This window comes from Palaemon carinicauda, chromosome 17, assembly GCF_036898095.1.
Source record: "Palaemon carinicauda isolate YSFRI2023 chromosome 17, ASM3689809v2, whole genome shotgun sequence".
Taxonomy (NCBI): Eukaryota; Metazoa; Arthropoda; class Malacostraca; order Decapoda; family Palaemonidae; genus Palaemon; species Palaemon carinicauda.
The window spans coordinates 58,321,549-58,343,066 of NC_090741.1; the positions used below are offsets into that span (position 1 = coordinate 58,321,549).

The 21,518-nt window shown below is 33.1% G+C and overlaps 1 protein-coding gene across 8 annotated transcripts in view; it reads left to right on the forward strand.

Moving 5' to 3' along the window:
• Window positions 1–21,518, forward strand: part of didum (dilute class unconventional myosin) — a 309,989-nt gene that overhangs the window by 283,816 nt on the left and 4,655 nt on the right. For 6 of the 8 annotated variants that reach the window (XM_068391077.1, XM_068391078.1, XM_068391073.1 and 3 more), the window contains 6 exons: window positions 13,061–13,102; window positions 15,401–15,544; window positions 17,041–17,390; window positions 17,753–17,861; window positions 19,043–19,191; window positions 20,334–20,591. In XM_068391077.1, coding sequence (XP_068247178.1) covers window positions 13,061–13,102; window positions 15,401–15,544; window positions 17,041–17,390; window positions 17,753–17,861; window positions 19,043–19,191; window positions 20,334–20,591 — 1,052 coding nt within the window. The remainder of the gene's footprint in view (window positions 1–13,060; window positions 13,103–15,400; window positions 15,545–17,040; window positions 17,391–17,752; window positions 17,862–19,042; window positions 19,192–20,333; window positions 20,592–21,518) is intronic. The other 2 variants (XM_068391075.1, XM_068391081.1) reach the window with 1 other exon arrangement.

Sequence of the window (21,518 nt, forward strand, 5' to 3'; positions counted from 1 at the left end):
TTCGGAGGAGGGAGGGCGGGGTTATGCACTCGTGACGTCATGTGGTTCACATAAATACCATCGTTGGGTGGCATCTGTCAGTCTTACATCTCGTGTCGCGAAGGTGACCGGTTGAGTTTTTCTCTCTCTCTGTTGTAACCGAAGACATTCGCTGTGCTTGTGTTATTTTTAAGCGCTTAATTACTAAAGTGTGTTGTATATTGGAGTTTGAAAGTTTTTTATCTATTTTTGGAAGAAAAGCATTTGCATTCTGTGGATATTTAGTTGAATGAAATACTGGAATTTTTCACGATTTATTATTATTATTGTTATTATTATTATTATTGTTATTATTATTATTATTATTATTATCATCATCATCATTGGTGGTGTTCCTATTATACATACTTTTTTACTGAGTGTGACCCTTAGGGAAAATATTTAAGACATTTAATATATTGTTTTTTATTAACTTTTGAATATCAATCTTAAAGATTCCATACGTGAAATGCTAGTATTAGATAAGGTGTCCATCCGATATTTCAATGTTTTTAATCAATATATTTAAAATTCAGTTGCCATAGAAATTATGCGAGATTATATATTTTTTCCTGTTTCCAAGCTTTCGTCAACGTCTTGCAGATGACAGTGATGCAAAACTGTTTTTTTTCTGTAATTTTCTGTAATTTATCTTTCCTTTCGTTTTATTAATTTTCTCACCGACTTCTATCTCTTTCCACTTTTGGCCTTCATTGCTCTGCAACGATTTTGTGTATATTAAAAAGAACATCTACTTAATAATTATTATAATTGTAAGGGAGGTGAAGTTAATATATGTGATATATAAGCATTTAAGATGGATGAAGGGGTCCATAGGGCACAACAATGTTTTGGACGTCATATTTTCCAAGTCAGTACTTTTGTCGTTGGAATATTGCGAAGGAAGCCTACAGGGTATATCAAGAAGTTTTTGTTCAATACTGAATAGGGGACAAGATTTATCGTCTTAGAAAGACTAAATAATTGATTCCAATCCATGTTTGAGTAGTGACAATAGTATTTTATTGTTGAGGGAGAGAGAGAGAGAGATAGAGAGAGAGAGAGAGGAGAGAGAGAGAGAGAGAGAGAGAGAGGAGAGAGAGAGAGGAGAGAGAGATTGTGTGTTATAAGGAAATTGGATGTGTCAAAAGACATTGTAGTTCATCCGCGGAGACTCCATTTGCTCTTTGGTAGAGCAGAGCAATTTAGTTAAAGCATTGAGAGAGAGAGAGAGAGAGAGAGAGAGAGAGAGAGTGGAGAGAGAGAGAGAGAGAGAGAGAGATCTGATATAGATTTTCAGAAATAGAAATGAATAAAACCAGTCGGAAGAGAGAGAGAGAGAGAGAGAGAGAGAGAGAGAGAGAGAGAGAGAGAGAGAGAGAGAGAGAGAGAGAGAGAGAGAGAGAGAATATACAGACATCTGATATAGATTTTCAGAAAATAGAAATAAAAAAACCAGTCGGAAAAGAGAGAGAGAGAGAGAGAGAGAGAGAGAGAGGAGAGAGAGAGAGAGAGAGAGAGAGAGAGAGAGAGAGAGAGAGAGAGAGGGGGGGGGTGTTAAGAAGATGGTTGGCCATCAAAAGAAGGCAACAAATTGGTATTTTCCATTAGTGGATGACAGCTATATATTCGCACATAAAGAGTGCCAAAGTTAGATCACTATTTTTTCCAGATGTGTGCACTTCATGTCCAAGCACTTGCATTACTGAGTATTACCTTGAATACCTGAGCATTACCTTAAATATTTGATAAATTTCCTTATTAAAAAAGAAATTAATAATGAAATGCGTATATTCTATTCTAAAATTGCTCCCCCTTAAATAATGCATTTCGAACATTTAAAAAATGGTAAGCTATGGTAAGCAGCTCTTCTAGGAGAAGAACACTCCAAATTCAATACATTGTTCTCTAGTCTTGGGTAGCGCCATAGCCTCTGTACCATGGTCTTCCACTGTCATGGGTTAGTTTTCTTGTTTTGAAGGTACACTCGAGCACACTATTCTATCTAATATATTTTACTCTTGTTTTGTTAAAGTTCTTGTAGTTTATATAGGAGATATTTATTTTAATGTTGTGACTCATCTTAAAATATTTTATTTCCCTTTTTCCATTCCTCACTGGGCTATATTCCCTGTTGGAGCCCCTGGGCTTATAGCATCCTTTTGCTTTTCCAACTAGGGTTGTAGCTTAGCAGATAATAATAATATGTCAATGGGCAATGTTGAAAAGTTATGTCGTTCGTCTCGCAATGCGTATGGCGTCCATGATTGTGGGGGAAGCGTGAGGAAGTGTTGAGAAAGATTGGAAAAGAGCGTATTGAGGTTGAATGGGAGGAAAAAGTTGATGGGGTTAGGTTGGCTGACCCCTGCGTTGGCAAGCCGGAAGCTGTTCTTATGATGCGTATGATAATGGAACACTGTAATCACTCAAGGAGCCAGTCGGGTATTTGACTTTGATGGAGATAGCTTTATATTATAAATATATATATATATATATATATATATATATATATATATATATATATATATATAAATAAAATGTAATATATCATTTTGCCTCTATGAATTTCCCTTGGGATTCAAATTTTTTGAACTGGAATAACTTCTTAAAAAGTCGTGTTTAGATTTGTCCTTTATATATCAGTAGTTATCAACTAACTACTACTTCCTCACCGTTTATCCTTACATTAAAGGGTCGGTTGCCTGATGCGCCTTCTCCAATGCCTTCGATTGATTGATATAAGGTTTTCTGACATCTAAGGTCATTGACGCCGTCCAATGCCCTCGATCAAAGGCATCCTCTTCCACCGAACCTCTTCTCTCCATATCACCTTCCACCTTATCTCGCCATCTAATTCTCTTGCCTCCCTCTTGATGCGCTACTACTACTGCTATTAGTAGTAGCAGTAGTATCGTTGTGTTACTTTAAAATTTCATTAAACAACTTTCCTTATAAAGGAAATTTAAGTCTGTCCATATAATTATCTCTTATATACGTTGTTTTAAGCAGCACGATTAAGGTTCTACTATATCATAATTTGTAGTTACTGATAATGATGATTACTATAACTTATGTAGATTGCGGGTCTAATGTCAACAAATAGACTTGATTGCATTTTTACTATCATGGTAATCCGGAATAAAGCTTTTTTTTTTTTCAGCATCGTATGTCTGAGGATGTGATAAGTTGCTACTGTTTTATGAAGGCTAGGGAAAAAGTCTTATTTATATAAGGGTTTATGATCCAATTTTAGCATTCTGTGAAAGTTTCTCTCTCTCTCCCTCTCTCTCTCTCTCTCTCTCTCTCTCTCTCTCTGGAGTAAAATCATTGGAACAAATACATAGATGTAAACTATTTACCCCAGCATTCATATTTTTACCCCCAAACTATAGTGAAATTTTTTTTTTTTTGGGGGGGGGGGGGCAAAAATAAATGAATATTTAGTAAAACTTGAAGAATGTTAGGCCAAATCTCTCTCTCTCCTCTCTCTCTCTCTCCTCTCTCTCTCTCTCTCTCTCTCTCTTTCAACGTATTCATCTATCTCTACCTCATTTTTTCAAATACAAGGGAAGAATTTTCTTAAGCTATTTAGATGTTAGTATTATTAATCATACAACTAATACATAGCGAATAAAGAAATAATGTATGATTTATGAAACAGAACTGAATTAATCCTTTAATTAATATAGAAAATTTTGTTATAAGTTATTTTACGTTCTTTTGGTTATTGATGACATGCCAACGTAGTGACTAATCCAGTCGTTCATTGAATTCACGTAACGAATGAAGAATGTATTGCGTAATATTTATGTATCATGACGAATTATCAATAATACAAACATTATACTGTAGTTCCGTATTAGGCTAAGGATCCCAGCATATGAAACTAAACAAATTCAATAGCAATTTCACATTTTATTATTGTCAAATGACATGTTTTAATAAATTTTTTACTGAGGTAAAAATTATCGGTTTATTTAAGGGATACCTTAACATGGTGTGAAAGGGTTTGTGTATCGCCATAATCAGCAAAGCTGTACTAGTCAGGGACAACCATGCTAGGTTGGTTTGCTGTGAACGATCAGACTAAAGTCTCCCACCACTATGAATCTGCACTGATTTACAATGGTGATAAAAATGGGCAAACCCCAGACATGGGGTAGTAGGTTGTCCAGGGCACCAGCCACCCGTTGATATACTACCGCTAGAGTGTTATGGGGTCCTTTGACTGACCAGACAGTACTATGTGGGATCCTTTTCTCTGGTTACGGTTCATTTTCCCTTTGCCAACACATACACCGAATAGTCCTGGCCTATTCGTTGCATATTCTCCTCTGTCCACATACACCTGACAACACTGAGATTACCTAATAATTCTTTTTCGTCCAAGGGGTTAACTACTGCACTGTAATTGGTCAGTGGCTACTTTCCTCTTGGTAAGCGTATAAGAGACTCTTTAGCTATGGTAAGCAGCTCTTTGGGACACTCCAAAATCAAACCATTGTTCTCTAGTCTTGGGTAGTGCCATAGCCTCTGTACCATGGTCCTTCCACTGTCTTTGGTTAGAGTTCTGTCTTGTTAGAGGGTACATTCGGGCACACTATGCTATCTCATTTCTCTTCCTCTTGTTTTGTTAGTTTTTATAGTCTATATAGGAAATATTTATTTTAATGTTACTGTTCTTGAAATATATTATTTTTCCTTGTTTCCTTTCCTCACTGGGCTATTTTTCCTTTTGGAGCCCCTGGGTTATATCTTTCTGCTTTTCAAACTAAGGTTGTAGCTTAGCAATTAATAATAATAATAATAACAATAACAAATAATGATAGTGAATTGACATATGAGGCCCTTGTCTTGCAGTGGACTGCATTTTTATTGTTGTTATTGTTGCAATTTAATAATAACGCATCCTTTGGTCTGCAACATACATCGTATGGAATGCAATTTAATAGCAACACAACATTAAAGCAATCAATTTCTGTGCATCGATCAGTAACCAATAAGCTTTTATTGACCCTCCGCCCCCTTGTCTTCCCTCTCCTCTTTTGATTTACCCCCCCCCCCCTCCTGTCTCCCCCTTTAATATATCAGGCCTCGAGGGCCATCCCCGAGGGCAATTCTGCTCATTACGCTTCTCAATTAAGGGATGACTTTGATAAAAGTTGAAGGACCTCGGTGACTTATCTGTCATGGTTGGAAGAGCAGTAGTTTGGGTGGGGGACGACAACTCCTTATGAAATTTGTAATTAGTAATTTTGCTATTGAGAGAGAGAGAGAGAGAGAGAGAGAGAGAGAGGAGAGAGAGAGAGAGAGAGAGAGAGAGAGAGAGAGAGAGAGAGAGAGAGAGCATCTGATTAAATTCTTTTCTTTTTTTTGAGAAAGTGGCAATATACTTTTCATAACTGAATTTGTTTACCATAAGCTCTCCATCCTGTGCTTTTTTTTTTTTTTTTTTTTTTGTGTCCTGGGGAAACACTTACTGTCTGTTTTAAGTACATATCTTCATTTACAACTATAAAAACATTAATATTGTGATCAGTTATTGTTATGTTAACTGTTTTATTATAATTTGTTTTTATTATGTTCTTTTATTGTCAACTTTTTATTATTTTGTTATCTATTTATAATCTGTTTTATCATCTTTTGTATTATCTTTTTGATATGTTTTATTATATTTTTTATATTTTATAATTTTGTTATCTATAATTATCAACTGATATTATCATTATTATTATTATTATATTTATTATTATCATTAGAGGGGGAAAGAACAGTAATAACAGTAGTAGTTTCCCACACTACTACTACTACTTGTAACAATACATACATTATAGAATACTTCTTGTGATATTTTAGTAGTGAAAGTATGCTTTTAACAATCTTTATTTTATCCACTTATGGTTTTGCATCAAAGAAAATAATACCAGACCCTTACGTTTAATTTGATCATTGTGAAGTTCATTGTATCTATTATCATCTGGTCATTACAATATTTTATGTCCTCAATTAAATTGTGAAGGTTGAACAAATTAAAAAGACGCTTATCAAACGTCCCTCCATCCGAGGACTTGAAACTGACCATTATTGATAGCGGAAGCATCCCTTCTCTCACGGCATCATCTCCCAGCATCTTGCCGGACGGAGATTATTCTATTGTGTCCGAACGACGTTTGATCTCGCCCTTTGAGGAGTTCTTCGCCTCGCCAGCTGCCCACAATAGCACGAGGCATCGCGGGGATTCAGGTAGCGAAAGATTTGAAAGATTTCCTCTGGAGAGACGCCAGTCCCTCGCTGTAGATATCCAGCATTCTGGGGACTTCTCCCAGAGAGGACTTGACTGGCGAAGGACGTCGCTTCCTTCAAGCAGCTCCTCTAGTAATAGAGATGCACTCGATTCTCCCTCGCCCTCTCCTTCGACGTTAATCACCGGGTCATTGCCCATATCCTGTCCCCTATCAGCACCTGTGGAGGACTCCACCTCTGAGGATTCTTCTGGCTTCGCCTTCCCTACATCTTCAGGAAGGTTATCTTCCTCCTATCCAACTTCCACCTGGTCAGGCAAAGACTCCCAAAACTCCACAATGCCCGCCCGTTTGGACGAAGAGATTCGCCGCAAGTTAGCTGGCATTAACTTCCCCAGCGCCAGGGGTAGTGCCACCCTGGGGAACACCACTAGATATACAAACAACGTAACGAATGAAGCCAACCGCTTCGCTTTCTCCTTCAAATTTCCGAAGGGCAGCTATAATAAAAATGACTTTTGCAATAGATGCAGGACTATGCACTCTCCCTCTCACAGTGGTTGCGTTGATAACGGCAACATTAATAACTACAATCGATCCAATAGCGTGATCATCAACAATAATAATCCGACCGCCTCCACCAGTGATACGACGCAAAATATTAACAATCGTCGGAGAAAAGCCGGGATTATTTTCCCAATCAGGACGAGCACATCTTCATTTTTCTCCGTCATAACAGGTAATGATATATTTTTGTAGTGACTGATGTCTACAGAATTCTTTAGGCATTGGTAGTGAAGGTAGATATAGTTCGCGGTATTATAAATGTTTACGTAACAACTATTGGAAATGTGGATGACCAGGTAATTCAAGAAATGGATTTTGTACAGGATTAAGATATGAATATAATTTAAAATTCACAGCCATTGTGTGTACATATATATATATATATATATATATATATATATATATATATATATATATATTATATATATATATATTATATATATTATATATATACATATATATATTATATATATACACATGTATATATACATTATATATATATATATATATATATCTACACATATATGTACTGTATGTATGTATGTATGTATGTATATATATATATATATATATATATATATATATATATATCTACACATATATGTACTGTATGTATGTATATATATATATATATATATATATATATATATATATATATATCTACACATATATGTACTGTATGTATGTATATATATATATATATATATATATATATATATATATATATATATATATATATATATTATTGTGTTGGTAGCATACTAAATGTCTTTAAAAAATTAAGGTATGGATACAGTAAGTAATTATATATGTGTGATTCGTGGGATTGTTCAGGAACTCATGAAATTGAAGCTATACGCTAAAAATAGACCCGTGCTGAATTATACAATGTTTTAAGTATTAGAAATAGATGTACTCTACATTTTTTAAAAAGCTTATTCTTACAATAAGCTCCCACGAGACATCCGAATAATTGAAAATGTTAAGGCTTTCAAAAGGAAACTGAAGACTGTCTTGTTCTGTGAATGCTTTGATAGTGACGATTTAACAATAAACGAGCAATATGAGATTTAAGTTGTTGAATGCTTTCGAACGAACATGATAAAATGACCGTGGAGGTCCCGTAGAGAGTAGGGTACCCCTGCGGTATAGGACCAGAAAAATAGCCAGTAAAGTATATGCGTTGTTGGTTTATTTTACACTCATTACTAGAGATTTTAAAACACTAAACAGTGTAACTATTACTTTAAATACGGGTTACTAAACATACTAAAACAGTATCTTTTAATTATTATCAGAAATTCTATAACTGTTATCAGTTATAATGCTTCCTTATAATACTCTCTTTAAGATAAGACGCATACTACAACAGTGACAGAATTTCGTAAGCCACATTCAATTGGCAGACCACATACTATAACGGCACCTATTCAACTATGTCATCAGTATAATAATAGTAATAATAATAATAATTATTATTATTATTATTATTATTATTATTAATTGCTAAGCTACAACCCTAGTTAGAAAAGCAGAATGCTATAAGCCCAGGGGCTCCGACAGGGAAAATAGCCCAGTGAGGAAAGGAAAAATAAAGTATTTTAATATTAGTAACATTAAAATAAATATCTCCTATATAAATTATAAAAACTAACAAAACAAGAGGAAGAGAGATAAGATAGAATAGTGTGCCCGAGTGTACCTACAAGCAAGAGAACTCTAACCCAAGACAGTGGAAGACAATGGTACAGAGGCTATGGCACTACCCAAGACTAGAGAACAATGGTTTGATTTCTCCTAGAAGAGCTGCTTACCATAGCTAAAAAGTCCATTCTACCCTTACCAAGAGGAAAGTAGCCACCGAACAATTATAGTGCAGTAATCCCTTGTGTGAAGAAGAATTGTTTAGTAATCTCAATGTTGTCAGTATCGCTAGACTAGTTTGAATATTGTAAAAGGCATGACCTGGCTTTTCAATTCTGCACCAAGCTAAGAAAACAAGATCACAATAGCATGCAACTCAGCGGAATTAGAAATGGTTGCATCATTCAAATAAGAAATGTATAATTTTCTTGCCAGGCGCGAGAGTAGTGACTTCTCTGTCATCAGAAATATCTTTGGTGGCAAGTTGCCAAACGAACACTCGGCTGAAAGTATCACAAGGGATGTTAGGGTATTCTCTCTCTCTCTCTCTCTCTCTCTCTCTCTCTCTCTCTCTCTCTCTCTCTCTCTCTCTCTCTCTCTCTCTCTCTCTCTCTCTCATGAGATTTCGAAAGAGCTGCTCCATTGTTTTGGCAATAATAGCGGAACAATTGAAACATTTTACTTTGTCTCACGTTCGCGGCGGCTTTTTTTTCCGTAAATGCAAATGAAGAGCGAGTCAGATAAGTCAATGGCTTGTCCAATTCAAAGCTATATGTAGATCTTGGTTCAATTCATGCATTAGAATGTGTAACACCCGGCTTTGTAAGTCTTCTTACGTCGACAATGTGGCAATCGGTGTGTCCTAAGCTAGTTACAAGCATCATCTCTTCTATTTTCTTGCTAATTATCTTTATCGGAGTTTGCTAAGCTAGTTATACGCATCATTTTTCTATTCTCTTTTTCATCATCTTTGGAATGTTCATATTGCCTTCGTTTTCCAATATTAATATATTTATTTTTACCAATAATATTCATCTTGTCAAGAGCCCCCCCCCCCCTCCCGGCAGTAAATGCAGGGCAATCTGAACGAACGAACAAACTGTTAATTAATCAGTTGATTAATCATATTGACAACATTTGTTTTTATGCTTAAGGGGAAAGTCGGATTCTCGTCATAATTGCGTAAGTGAGAGAGAGAGAGAGAGAGAGAGAGAGAGAGAGAGAGAGAGAGAGAGAGAGAGAGAGAGAGAGAGAGAGAAATTACTTATTGACTAAGGGCAACGCTCTCCAGAATTTCTCATGGTTAATGAATGCGCACTTTGAGAATAACATTGTACAACAATGCTGAAATATAAATTGTAATAATTTTGACGTTTGGCGTAGAATTAAGGAACACTCCTGACACACTGTTATTATAAGTGAAGCAATCGACCTGTATGAGATTTGTTTCCAAGGTTTTATACCTTTTTTTAAAGTTCGTTGTTTGCAAAAATTTTGTAAGTTCTACAAGTTACATAATTAGGGTGATTAAATTATCTATAGAAATTTTTCAATTTTTAATATTGATGTTAATGAAAATTATGATTTTTCCCCCAAAACAGCAAATCTTTAGTTCGTTGCTTGTAACAATTTTGTATTTTGTACAAGTTACATAATTATTGTGATTAAATTATAGAATTTTTTTGTAATTTTGAATAATTATAGTAATGAAAAAGGATATATTTATATAAATCAAATCTACGGTTGCACGTAAATAATGATGACAACAATTATTTTTATTATTACTATTATTTTTATTATCGCGATTATTTTTTATTATCACACGCTAAGCTATAACCAAGGGCTCCAACAGGGGAAAAATAGCCCAGTGAAGAAAGGAAATAATGAAATGAAAACCTACAAGAGAAGTAATAATTATAATAAAATACACTAAGAACAGTAACATTATATTAGATCTTTCATAAACTATAAAAACTTCAATATCTTATTTCCATAATGACATACATTCCCACTCCCATGCTAACTCCGTTCATTAAGAACAACAACGTCAAATAAGGTGTTTCACCCCGGAAACTTGGTATGATACCCCCGAGAACTATAATTGTGGGAAAAGGCGTCCTCTCTTTCACAACTCTGTCCCAGTTTCTGCCAGTGAGACAATTCACTCTCGGGAAGTGACACCCGGGTAGTGAAATTCCAACGATATTCGTTTCTTTCCAGCCAAATCACTCAAATTGTAGAGCATCGTCTTCTTTTTTAATTAAGACTGACTCTCTCTCTCTCTCTCTCTCTCTCTCTCTCTCTCTCTCTCTCTCTCTCTCTCTCTCTCTCTCTCTCTCTCTATATATATATATATATATATATATATATATATTATATATATATATATATTTATATTTATTTATAAATATATATTTATATATAAATACATATAATTACTTTCTGTGTTGGGATACCTTAACGTGATAAAAGGGTTTGTGTATCACCATGATCCGCAGAGCTGTACTAGGTTGGTTTGCAGTTATCGATGAGACAAAAATCTTCCACTATCATGAAAATGGGCCAAACCCAGACATGAATAAAACTGTGTGTGAAGCATTTGTCCTACAGTAAACTAGAGACGGTTGGATTTGTGTAAAAAAAATATATATATATATATATATATATATATATATATATATATATATATATATATATAAAAACCACTCCCATTTTTATTGTTTAAATACTAATTAGTGAATGAAACCCCTTTTCAATAAAACTTTCACAACATTGGAGTTTTCGTAAATCAATACATTTAGTCATATCTTTCACATTTTATTACCCTACCAACATTCCTCAGACATTTTCTGGACGTAACATTCCTCAGATATTTTCTGGATGTAGCATTCCTCAGACATATGCTGAACGTAGCATTCCTGACATTTTCTAGACATAACATTCCTCAGACATTTTCTGGACATAGCATTTCTCAGACATTTGATGGACGTAGCATTTCTGACATTTTCTGGAGGTAACATTCCTCAGACATTTCTTGGACGTATCATTCCTCAGACATTTTTTGGATGTATCATTCCTAACATTTTCTGGACGTAACATTCCTCAGACATTTGCTGGACGTAGCATTCCTCAGACATTTTCTGGACGTAGCATTCCTCAGACATTTTCTGGACGTAGCATTCCTCAGACATTTTCTGGACATAGCATTCCTCAGACATGTGCTGGACATAACATTCCTCGGACATTTTTTGGATGTAGCATTCCTTAGACATTTTTCGGACTTAACATTCTTCAGACATTTTCCGGACGTAACATTCTTCAGAAATTTGCTGGACATAGTATTCCTCAGACATTTTTTGGACGTAGTATTCCTCAGACGTTTTCTGGACGTAGTATTCCTCAGACGTTTTTTGGACGTAGTATTCTTTAGACGTTTGTTAAGAGATGGATATCATGGAAGCAACAATGGTTGAGAATAAATTGAAATGTAGGAAATAGCTGGACGAAATAACTAGTGCATTACCCTACAAGTACAAGTTTTGTTGGTTAAAAATGTCAAAGTGTTTATGCCTATATTTTAGTTAAGCTGAAAGTCTCTGTACTTCAGAGAACTGATCATTTACACCAAAAGCAGTTTTTTTTTATATACAAATAAAACCCTAATTTTTTCTATATGCCATTTATTTTCAGAGAATGAAGAAATATTTTATAACTTGGACAGAATTTAGGTTACTTGTGTGACTCGAATGTGTTGGTAGTATATTTTCTATATCAGGCATTTCTACGAAAAATTTTTTTTATTGCATTTTATTTAAAACAATGTACATATAATGAAAATATTACTTCTGAACCTGTCAGGGCTATTGTGGTATTTGTATGGTGGAATGTCTACAATAACTGGCTGGTGAATGTCATTCCTGTCTTTTTTTTTCACTGGGAAATGGTTCCTGTCAGCTGCACATGTTATCTCTTTCATGGAACTGATATAAGCATCTTGTGGTTTTCATCTCTTGCATATTTTTTTATGAATTACTAATTGGTATTTGGTTATATCTTGACTATGCATTGTCCACAACATTTACTAATGTTATGACATGTACAACATTTACATTTTTTCATCTCTAGGACTGCTGGGAGTATTCAGTCTTCTTATTAATTTTCTTGAAATAGATGATCTACGTTGAATGACTCGCTTTATATATATATATATGCTTTTATGAATTTGTCTTTCCCATCATCAGGGTTAAAGCATGAACATCAACACAAAGTAATAGAATATTTGTGTTATGTTCAAGTTTTACCCCTGATGATGGGAAATATGATTTCCCAAAAAGCTAAGTTGTATTGAATATAGTCCAAAACACTGAAGTTTCTGCTTTCAATTGCCTTTCTAGTATATACACTTACTGCATGGTGTATACAAAGAATATTCATTGATGTCAAAGTTACTCCCAGCTCCTAGTGGATGTAGGTACATGGTCTCTTCTTTTTTATACTTGACAATCTTGAATGAATGCATTATGTTGACCTTGTGCATCTTTAAGACCTTACATCTTCATCACCTCTTGTGTCTGGGTTACTTCTCACAGGCTCTGGAAGCAAGCGGTCATCAGCCCAAGGCAGTCCTCATGGTAAGCTGCTTGCTGATCAACAACACTCAATTTGTAGACTGGTTCATAGCCATATACGATACACATTTTTATATATATGTATACTACACAGTACCATTAACAATTTGGTATTTCATTGCAACTTCTCGTGGACTGAACTGCATGTGGCTTTATGACATTATTTTCTGCAAGTGCTTTTGTATTCTCTACTAAACCTCTGTTACCACTTTCTTCTTTGATCTTTCTATCAAATTTTCTTTTGACTTAATTTGTACAGCAACTGGCAATTTTCCCCAGTTGCACTTGGATGTTGAATGGCCTTACTAGGCCCAATCATGTTTCAAATTCATAAATCTAAATCATGTTTTCTAGGCTTTAGCTGGTTTTATGACAACAACATTGATTGCTTAAGTTCTTAGATTGAACTTCCTTCTGTGTGGTTATCCAAAATTTTAGTTATACATTGACGTATTTGAATTAAAGGCTTATTTAAAGCACAGAATACACAATAGTGTGTGTGTTAAGGTGTGTAATTATTAAAAGGATCAAGTATTGCTCTTTCTCCTGTAAAGGAAAGTTTAGTGAAATACAGCATGTGGCTTACAATATCAGTAAATGGTACTGTAATTGGGACTATGCATGCAGACACTTTTGCATGCTTTAATGAAAATAGTTTTTTTACTGTCCCATGGATTTTTAATTTGAATGAATTTGATGAGTTTATTTTATGAATCTTCATATATGTTGACATATTTTAGTATAGATTGAAGGCGTACTGTAATTTAAGTTGCGTGTAGTAATATGACTTAAAGGATAAGGCTGTGAATGGTTTCCCAACCATATTAGTTCAGCCTTAAAAAAATATAGTAGATATTATTGAGGGTGGTTTTTCTTTAAAAGTATCGTAGATGAATGCAAATACAAATTCTATCTTATATTATTTGTTTGTGATATTTTTTGTTTCTCTTTATATTCTTGTTTCAGCTTCTGTTTTAAGTAGATGGAGGTGGTTACAATTTTTAGCTTTTGTAGCTGGAAATTTTTTTTTTTTTATCTTGGAAGCAAAAATATATAAGAAAGTAAGTACTGTGTTGTGTGTGGCATTAAGAAATACAATAAAGTATACTGTACAGTAATGTGAATAGCTTTCTGTTTTTATGTTTAAGGATCTGTTTCTCTCATTTCCTTAGGTAGATGAATTTTACCTGAGAAATGAAAGTAATCAGTGATGTAATTTTAATTCTGCAATTGAAAATAAGCTGCTGATTACTCAGTTGTACCTGAAGATGAAATTTCTTTACAAGATAGTATTTTAAATTTAAATAGTTTGAAATATCAAATGGAAATCAGTTTATTTCTTCATGAACATTTTAGACATGTGATTTAAAGGTCTATAGATTTAAACTACATACCAGTAATTGTGCGTCCAACATCTTGGTAGGAAATATCTTCCCCCTTGTCCACTTTGCATGTCTGTTGAGGTTTGCCCTCCAACAGTGTTCAGTGCTGACATTCGTAATGTCCGTGTAATTTTAATTTTGTTTTATAATTGAACAATTACACCATTGAGCATTTCCACTCCAATACTACCTTCAAGAGACTATTAATGTTTTGCCAAACCAATCTGTTTTAGCACAGTGTTTTTTTGTTTTTTTTTTTAAGTTAAGGAAGTCCACCTTTTGACAGGTTTAACAAATGCTTGAATAATAAGATTAGACCATATTGACTACAACATTGGCTATCATTTGTAAAGATAATGCCAATTTCCAGTGTTCAGAATTGATATCTTTTACTTTGACCCCCTCCCCCTCTCCTGTATACAGGTACATGGGTATTTCTAAATAAAAAAAAAGATTCTGAAGAACCTAAAAGGGTTACAGATCAGGACCTTAAGACTAGGGCTTATTGGTAAAAAGCAAAAACTTATTTGGTTCCAATTTGCTTTTAACATTCTGATTGAGAGACATGGCCTGTGTAGAAAGAAGTAAATAAATAATTCATGAAATGTGCAGAAAACATTATAAGGTTTTTTATGTAGATTAAGATAAGGTAAACTGAAATCCAAAGCATTTTGGTACATTTAACACTGTATCAAAAACTGCAGCATATTTGGTACATCTAATATTAATAACGGCAGCTAATTTCTTACATTCAAATTTATTGTGCTCAAAATTAAAGAAGTGGCTTAAAGTATTGAAGATTTTTATTGGGTGAGGAATTAGTATTTCATCACAAATGCAGTACAATACCCGAGTGTGTCATATTAAGATGATGCAATTTATATCACTATATTTTTATAAAGCAAAACTTTTTTTACAGGTACTGATCCCACTGACTTGCTTGACGTTGCCAACAATGAAACGGATGTCATGCCAGTCATCCGAAAGAAGGAGAGGGATTACATGGGCATGTTCGAGTATGACAGGTCCGACGAAATGCAAATTATACGGGTGCTTATTTACGGTAAGATTGTTCTATTGGAAACTGTTCTCTTCCTTATGTGGTTAAAATGACAACAAAACAATACATGCCTTGGAAGTTTACAGACCTGAATTTGTAGTCGCAGATTGCCTGTGAAATTACACTCGGGTTATATGTAATTGAACTTCAATGAGTATCATTTAAACAGCATGATTCCTGCAAATTGATTTAGGCCACACAATTAAAGTGGGCAAGTAAGTTTATGGTGGTTTTTACAATGTATAGGTAGTAGGTTGGCCAAGGCACCAGCCACCCATTGAGATGCTACCTGTAGTGTTATTGGGTCCAGTTTGGTCATACATTTTTATTATTTTTCTGGTAGCTGCCTTTAAACTATAATTTTAGGAAATTTTCAAATACTTTTACTGAACAGTACTATAATCCTGTTATGAATATTTGCCTAAATGTAATAGATATTTTTCTCCTTGCTTAATCCACTTTTAAGTTTCTAAACCAGCCATTACCTCTTGTAGGTTTTACAGACTCAATTTATTTTCAGTTCCAAATAATGGTTATTTGACTTTTTTTATTTTTGTGGGACTTATTTGACTCATGCCACAAAAAAAAAAAAAAAAAATTAAGATCCTAAATGCACGTTAAGCAATCTCTTGTTTAGTCAAAACTTCATGGGTCTTACCCAAGTACTTACTCTCTAGTTTTACTCTTAAGATTCACAGTTTGACATAGAATCCCCTTGTAATTGTTCTAGCAATCTTTTCATCAAGTGTAGTAATCTTACCTGTGACACAGAGATGTGGGTTTCCAGTTTGGATAGACTAGCACGCTAGTCTCACCATTGATCAAGAAAATTTACTTTATAAATAATTTAACCTGTCAGATCTGAGGAATAGCATAAGTACTAATGGTTTACATATAAATAAAAATATTAATCAATAGTAATGTGGATTAAAGTAATTTTTTATTTCATTTTTTAAATGGATTTGGGATTATAATGTTGAATAATAGTCATGAGTGACACAATATTTGTGCTAATAAATTATAGTACAGTATGGTTATTATTATTAATGAGAATAAAATTTTTATAATTATCTAGTTAAGTTCCACAAATCTTATATACTGTACAGTGTATAGATTGCATGTTAAAAAAAAAAGGATTGATACGGTACTACTGTATATTAGTAGACCCAAATTGCTGTACTTATTTTGTAGGAATATTCTTTATAAAGGCTAAATTAACTTAGGATTGAAAAGTATTAAGGAATATTTTTGGCCTCCAGTATCTTTCAAACGGTATTTTGTATGTGAAATAAATACTTTGAGGTTTGTGAGAATTAATGATCCAATTTATTTCTCTAAATTGTTTAGTAGTAGGTCATTGTTGTATTAAATCTACTGTGAACATTTGTTTGAATTTATATAACTACTTATTACCAATTGCTAAAACATGTTATTTAATTTTATGCAATTCTTGAATTTAATATAGTGTACCAAAGTTGAAATAAAATACTTTTTTGCAGAGTTGAAACCTCGAGTAGCAGTAACCTTTTTACCTGGCTTGCCAGCATACATCTTGTTTATGTGTATCAGACACACGGATCATATAAACGATGATGAAAAGGTTCGCTCTCTTTTGAATAACATTGTAAATGGCGTTAAGAGAGTCATCAAGAAACGCCATGAAGACTTGGATTCAACAGTTCTCTGGCTTTCAAATACACTGCGACTTTTGCACAACCTTAAGCAATATTCTGGCGACAAAGCTTTCCAGGCAGAAAATACTGTGAAGCAAAATGAACAAAGCCTTAAAAACTTTGACCTTTCTGAGTATAGACAAGTTTTGTCAGACATAGCAGTTTGGATATATAATGTGAGTACTGTTTGTGTTTGTTGCATGTAGGATTTACATTGAAAATAGAATTTTGGAAGATCAATAGCAGTTAAATATAAACTTTAGTTTTTAAAATTGTAATACTGTAGTAATTTGAAAAATTAAATAATAGTCTTTAACTTTGTCCATCTTTAAGCAAAAATTAAATTATTCATGATTAGTGTTTCAAAGTTCAAAATATTGATGAAAAAGGCATGTAAATATTTTGTTACTATGCTGAACATTACAGCAGATTATTTTAATTTATTTAAAAGTTTATGAACTTCAATTTGTAGCAGTTTACTTCTAATTCAGAACATGACTTGAAATAATATTATACTCAAATCCTTGTATCTTTCCAGGGTGTAATTAAATTAATGGAGGAAAAAGTTCAGCCACTAATTGTGCCTTCCATCTTGGAACATGAAGCTATCGCAGGCCTGTCTGGAAATAAGCCAGGTGGCATGAGAGGTAAGACTTTTTAGTGTGGAAAACTTGCCAAGGCTTATTATCGATTCTTCCAAAGTAAACTGATACCGTACAATTGAGTTGGGTTCTTTCTACTGAAAACAATCTTCACCAACCCATAGAGTAGAGTTTCTGCTCTCTTTGCTTTAGATAGTATTGCTAAAAGATAAGATTTCTAATTTTTTCTTTTTTACACTACTACTGTAATATATGACATTTCTAATTTATTTTTATACACTAATAGCATATTATATGACAAAATAAAAATATCCCTAAGAAGAAGCACAGGAAGGAAAATATGAAAAAATACTAAATATTTTCACTTATGTTTAAAAATAAAATATGGTAAAAGCAAAACACATGGTTAACCATTTTTAACTAGAGTACAATAAATACATGATAGAATTCAAAATATATTATAATTAATGTTTTGTTCTATCAATTTCTTTATTTAGTATTGTATATCTACTGTATAGCTTACACAGTCGGTAACAACTAAAGAATTTATAATCAAATCTACAGGGGTTTACTTTGTTTCAATGAATAACATTCTCAAATTCAAATGCAGAATATTTTGTGTGCAATTTCAGCTTTGAAATCACTAAACCAAAAATATTAATCGATAATACAAAAACACATCAGTATTGATGTTAGTTAAATATATTTGATTACAAATATGAATTTACTCATGTAGTTAAAAGTTGAGAATTGAACAGTTAATTATACAAGTCATGGATATAGTTGTGCTATATCATAATTGAAGTAATAAATGTCATCGCATTCGTAGAGATGATTTTCTCAAGATTCTTTACTCTCTAATCTTAATTGTGGCACAAGGCACCCACTAAGAATGTCAGAATGAAGTAACAAATTTGCCTGAATTATTTGTTGTCATCATTAGAATTACACATCAATATTTCATAGATTTTAACATTGTCAGATTTCTTGTGAATGTTTTCTCATTAATTTTCCTATTAATGAACTTAAATATTTTACTAAACATTACATGTTAGTTTTATCCTTTGTAAAATTGTATAAGGTTAATGAGCCACAATTTAAAAATATGAAATACCTTATATAAATTGAGGGAGTCCATTTAGAATTATTTCATGATTTTTTTTTTTATATACAGTATGCTTAATTCATATAAAAATTCTCTAATTTATCTTTAACTAATCTGACAGGTCGTGCAGGAAGTGTAGCCCGTGAACTAGAGTCGCCAGTAGAGCCGCAGAAGGCGCTAGACCTCTTGCTCAAGGAGATGACCCAATTCTACCGCACTCTAGCCATGTTTGGCACAGATCCTGAGCTTATCACACAAGTCTTTAGACAGGTATGTATAAGCTTCAGAAACTAAGTCATCGGTTCCCGTGTGATTCTTGAAAATTTAGCTTTTACTTATTATTCTAATATCAAAGTACCATATGTGTTATTTATGGATTACTACTGTTTCCATAAAACTTTTTTCGGTATTTTTTATCCATAATACGAATGCACTTAACTTGAAGGGTTCAGTCAATAAAACACATTGATAATGTATTGCATTTCTCTTATATTCATATATAAAAAAAAATATTTTTTCACCAATAATAGCAAGTCAAAATCCTAAATGATGTATGTCTAGTTTGTTTAAAGTTATAATAATCAAAATTTTGCAAGACCAGTTCATTTATCAATTGAAAAATCATAATAGAGAAATTTATTGAAGTGCTAAGAACTAAACATTTCTTATGTCTATATATTTGAATGTGTTGTCATATGAAATTCAAGTTTTCCTTTCTTACCTTGCAAAGCATGAGATATATTTACTCAAAAGTTAGAATAATTTTACCCTTTTTATACAGTTTTTAACTGAATACAGTATGCGTATATGAATTAAAAGTACAGTATACTGTATAGCTTAGATGCATAATGTGCGTTTAATCTTACATACTTTTTGGTACTTTACCAGTCAGTGTCCAGGAATTATTAAAAGTTTATAAATTACTGTACATTACAAATTTAAGTTAGCTTCATTTTGGGCTTGGAAAAGACTTTCATTAATGTAACTTGAGAAATATACTGTATTTATTATAATGAAATTAATGATAGATTTGGTTGTGAATTTTTTTTAATGTCTCTTAGCAAAAGTAATAAACTCAAAAATCAGTCACAACTTGTTTTAGATTAAATAGTATTTACTATACTTTGAGCAGATAAGTGGTGTTCGCTTCAAAAAGAAAAATTTAATAAGCTGCTGCTGGTTTTTTTTTTTTTTTTTTTTTTTTTTTTTTTTTTTTTTTTTTTTTTTTTTTTTGAGAGAGAGGATGTAATGTGCAATATTGCTTTTCACCAATGTGACTTACGTTGATTTTATTGAGTGAAATGGTACAAAGCTGCAATTTGTTTGTATTAAGGATTAAAAGTAAGTGTCAAGAATTGAATTCTTTTAAATTCCATACTGTATGTAATTGGCAATTCAATTTTTTTTTTCAGATCTTCTACTTTATCTGCGCTGGATCCTTAAATAATCTTCTCTTACGCAAAGATATGTGTCATTGGTCAAAGGGTATGCAGATACGTTATAATTTGAGCCACTTAGAACAGTGGACCCGAGATATGAGGCTCCATGAGTCAGGCGTTACAGAAACATTAGCTCCAATAATACAAGCAGCTCAGCTTCTCCAAGCCCGAAAGACAGACGATGATGTTCATTCTATATGTGATATGTGTGACAAGTTGTCTGTATCCCAGGTAAGTAAATTTACATTTTTTTTTTTCTTTTATTTCAGGTTCTCTCTAATAGGCCTAGTTTATTTCACTAAATACAGTAAATCATGGTTTAGTGTTTAACTTTTCTTCTTTATGTTCAGTTCATCTCTCCTGTAGAAAACTTCTATCTTGAGCAACACATTCAAGGTGGTTTACAGTAGCAATTGCAAGTGATAAACTTTAGTCTTTAATTATGACTTAACAATTACATATTACTGTACTTAATTTATCACAAACCTATCAAGCATACATTACCATACTTTTATGCAACAAATTCCAATTGCTCCAACTTGTGCTTAATATTTAAGAAGACCTCTACAGTGCATACTGCATTCTTGAGCGACATATTTTGAATACAATAGTGTGGTTTCAGTAATTTTTTGCTAATCTTTGTTTGGAAACTGGCTTTTTTCTTGTTATCAAGGGGTTATTGTTAGTATGCATTGAAATTTTATTTTCAATTTGTTTGTTTTCCCAATGTCTGAACTGTAGACTCTTGGAAAACCTATACAGTATCTGTTTTCCTTTAGGGATTGGGGAGTTTTCATATCCTTTAGTGATAAAATTCCACACTGGCTTTATTTATTGCATTGTCATTAGCCATGTTCTTTATCCAAAAGTAACGTTTACCTCTGGTTTTGTTTGATTTTAGTTTAGAATTTATTTTAGAATTTGTGAAATTCTTTTAACAGATTTTAAAAAAAAATTTTGAGTTTATTTGAATTACTGAAATTCCAGTGACCTGTAGCATTTGCTAATTTTTAAATATAGGCCAGTTTGCATTATTGTGTGTGTCCTATTTGTGTGTTTATTTGTTTACAATGGCCTGGTGTTCTTGCCCGAAGTTACCTGGATGGAATTGAAACATGTTCATTACTTCTTTGATAAAGACTACTCTTTCCCCTGTCT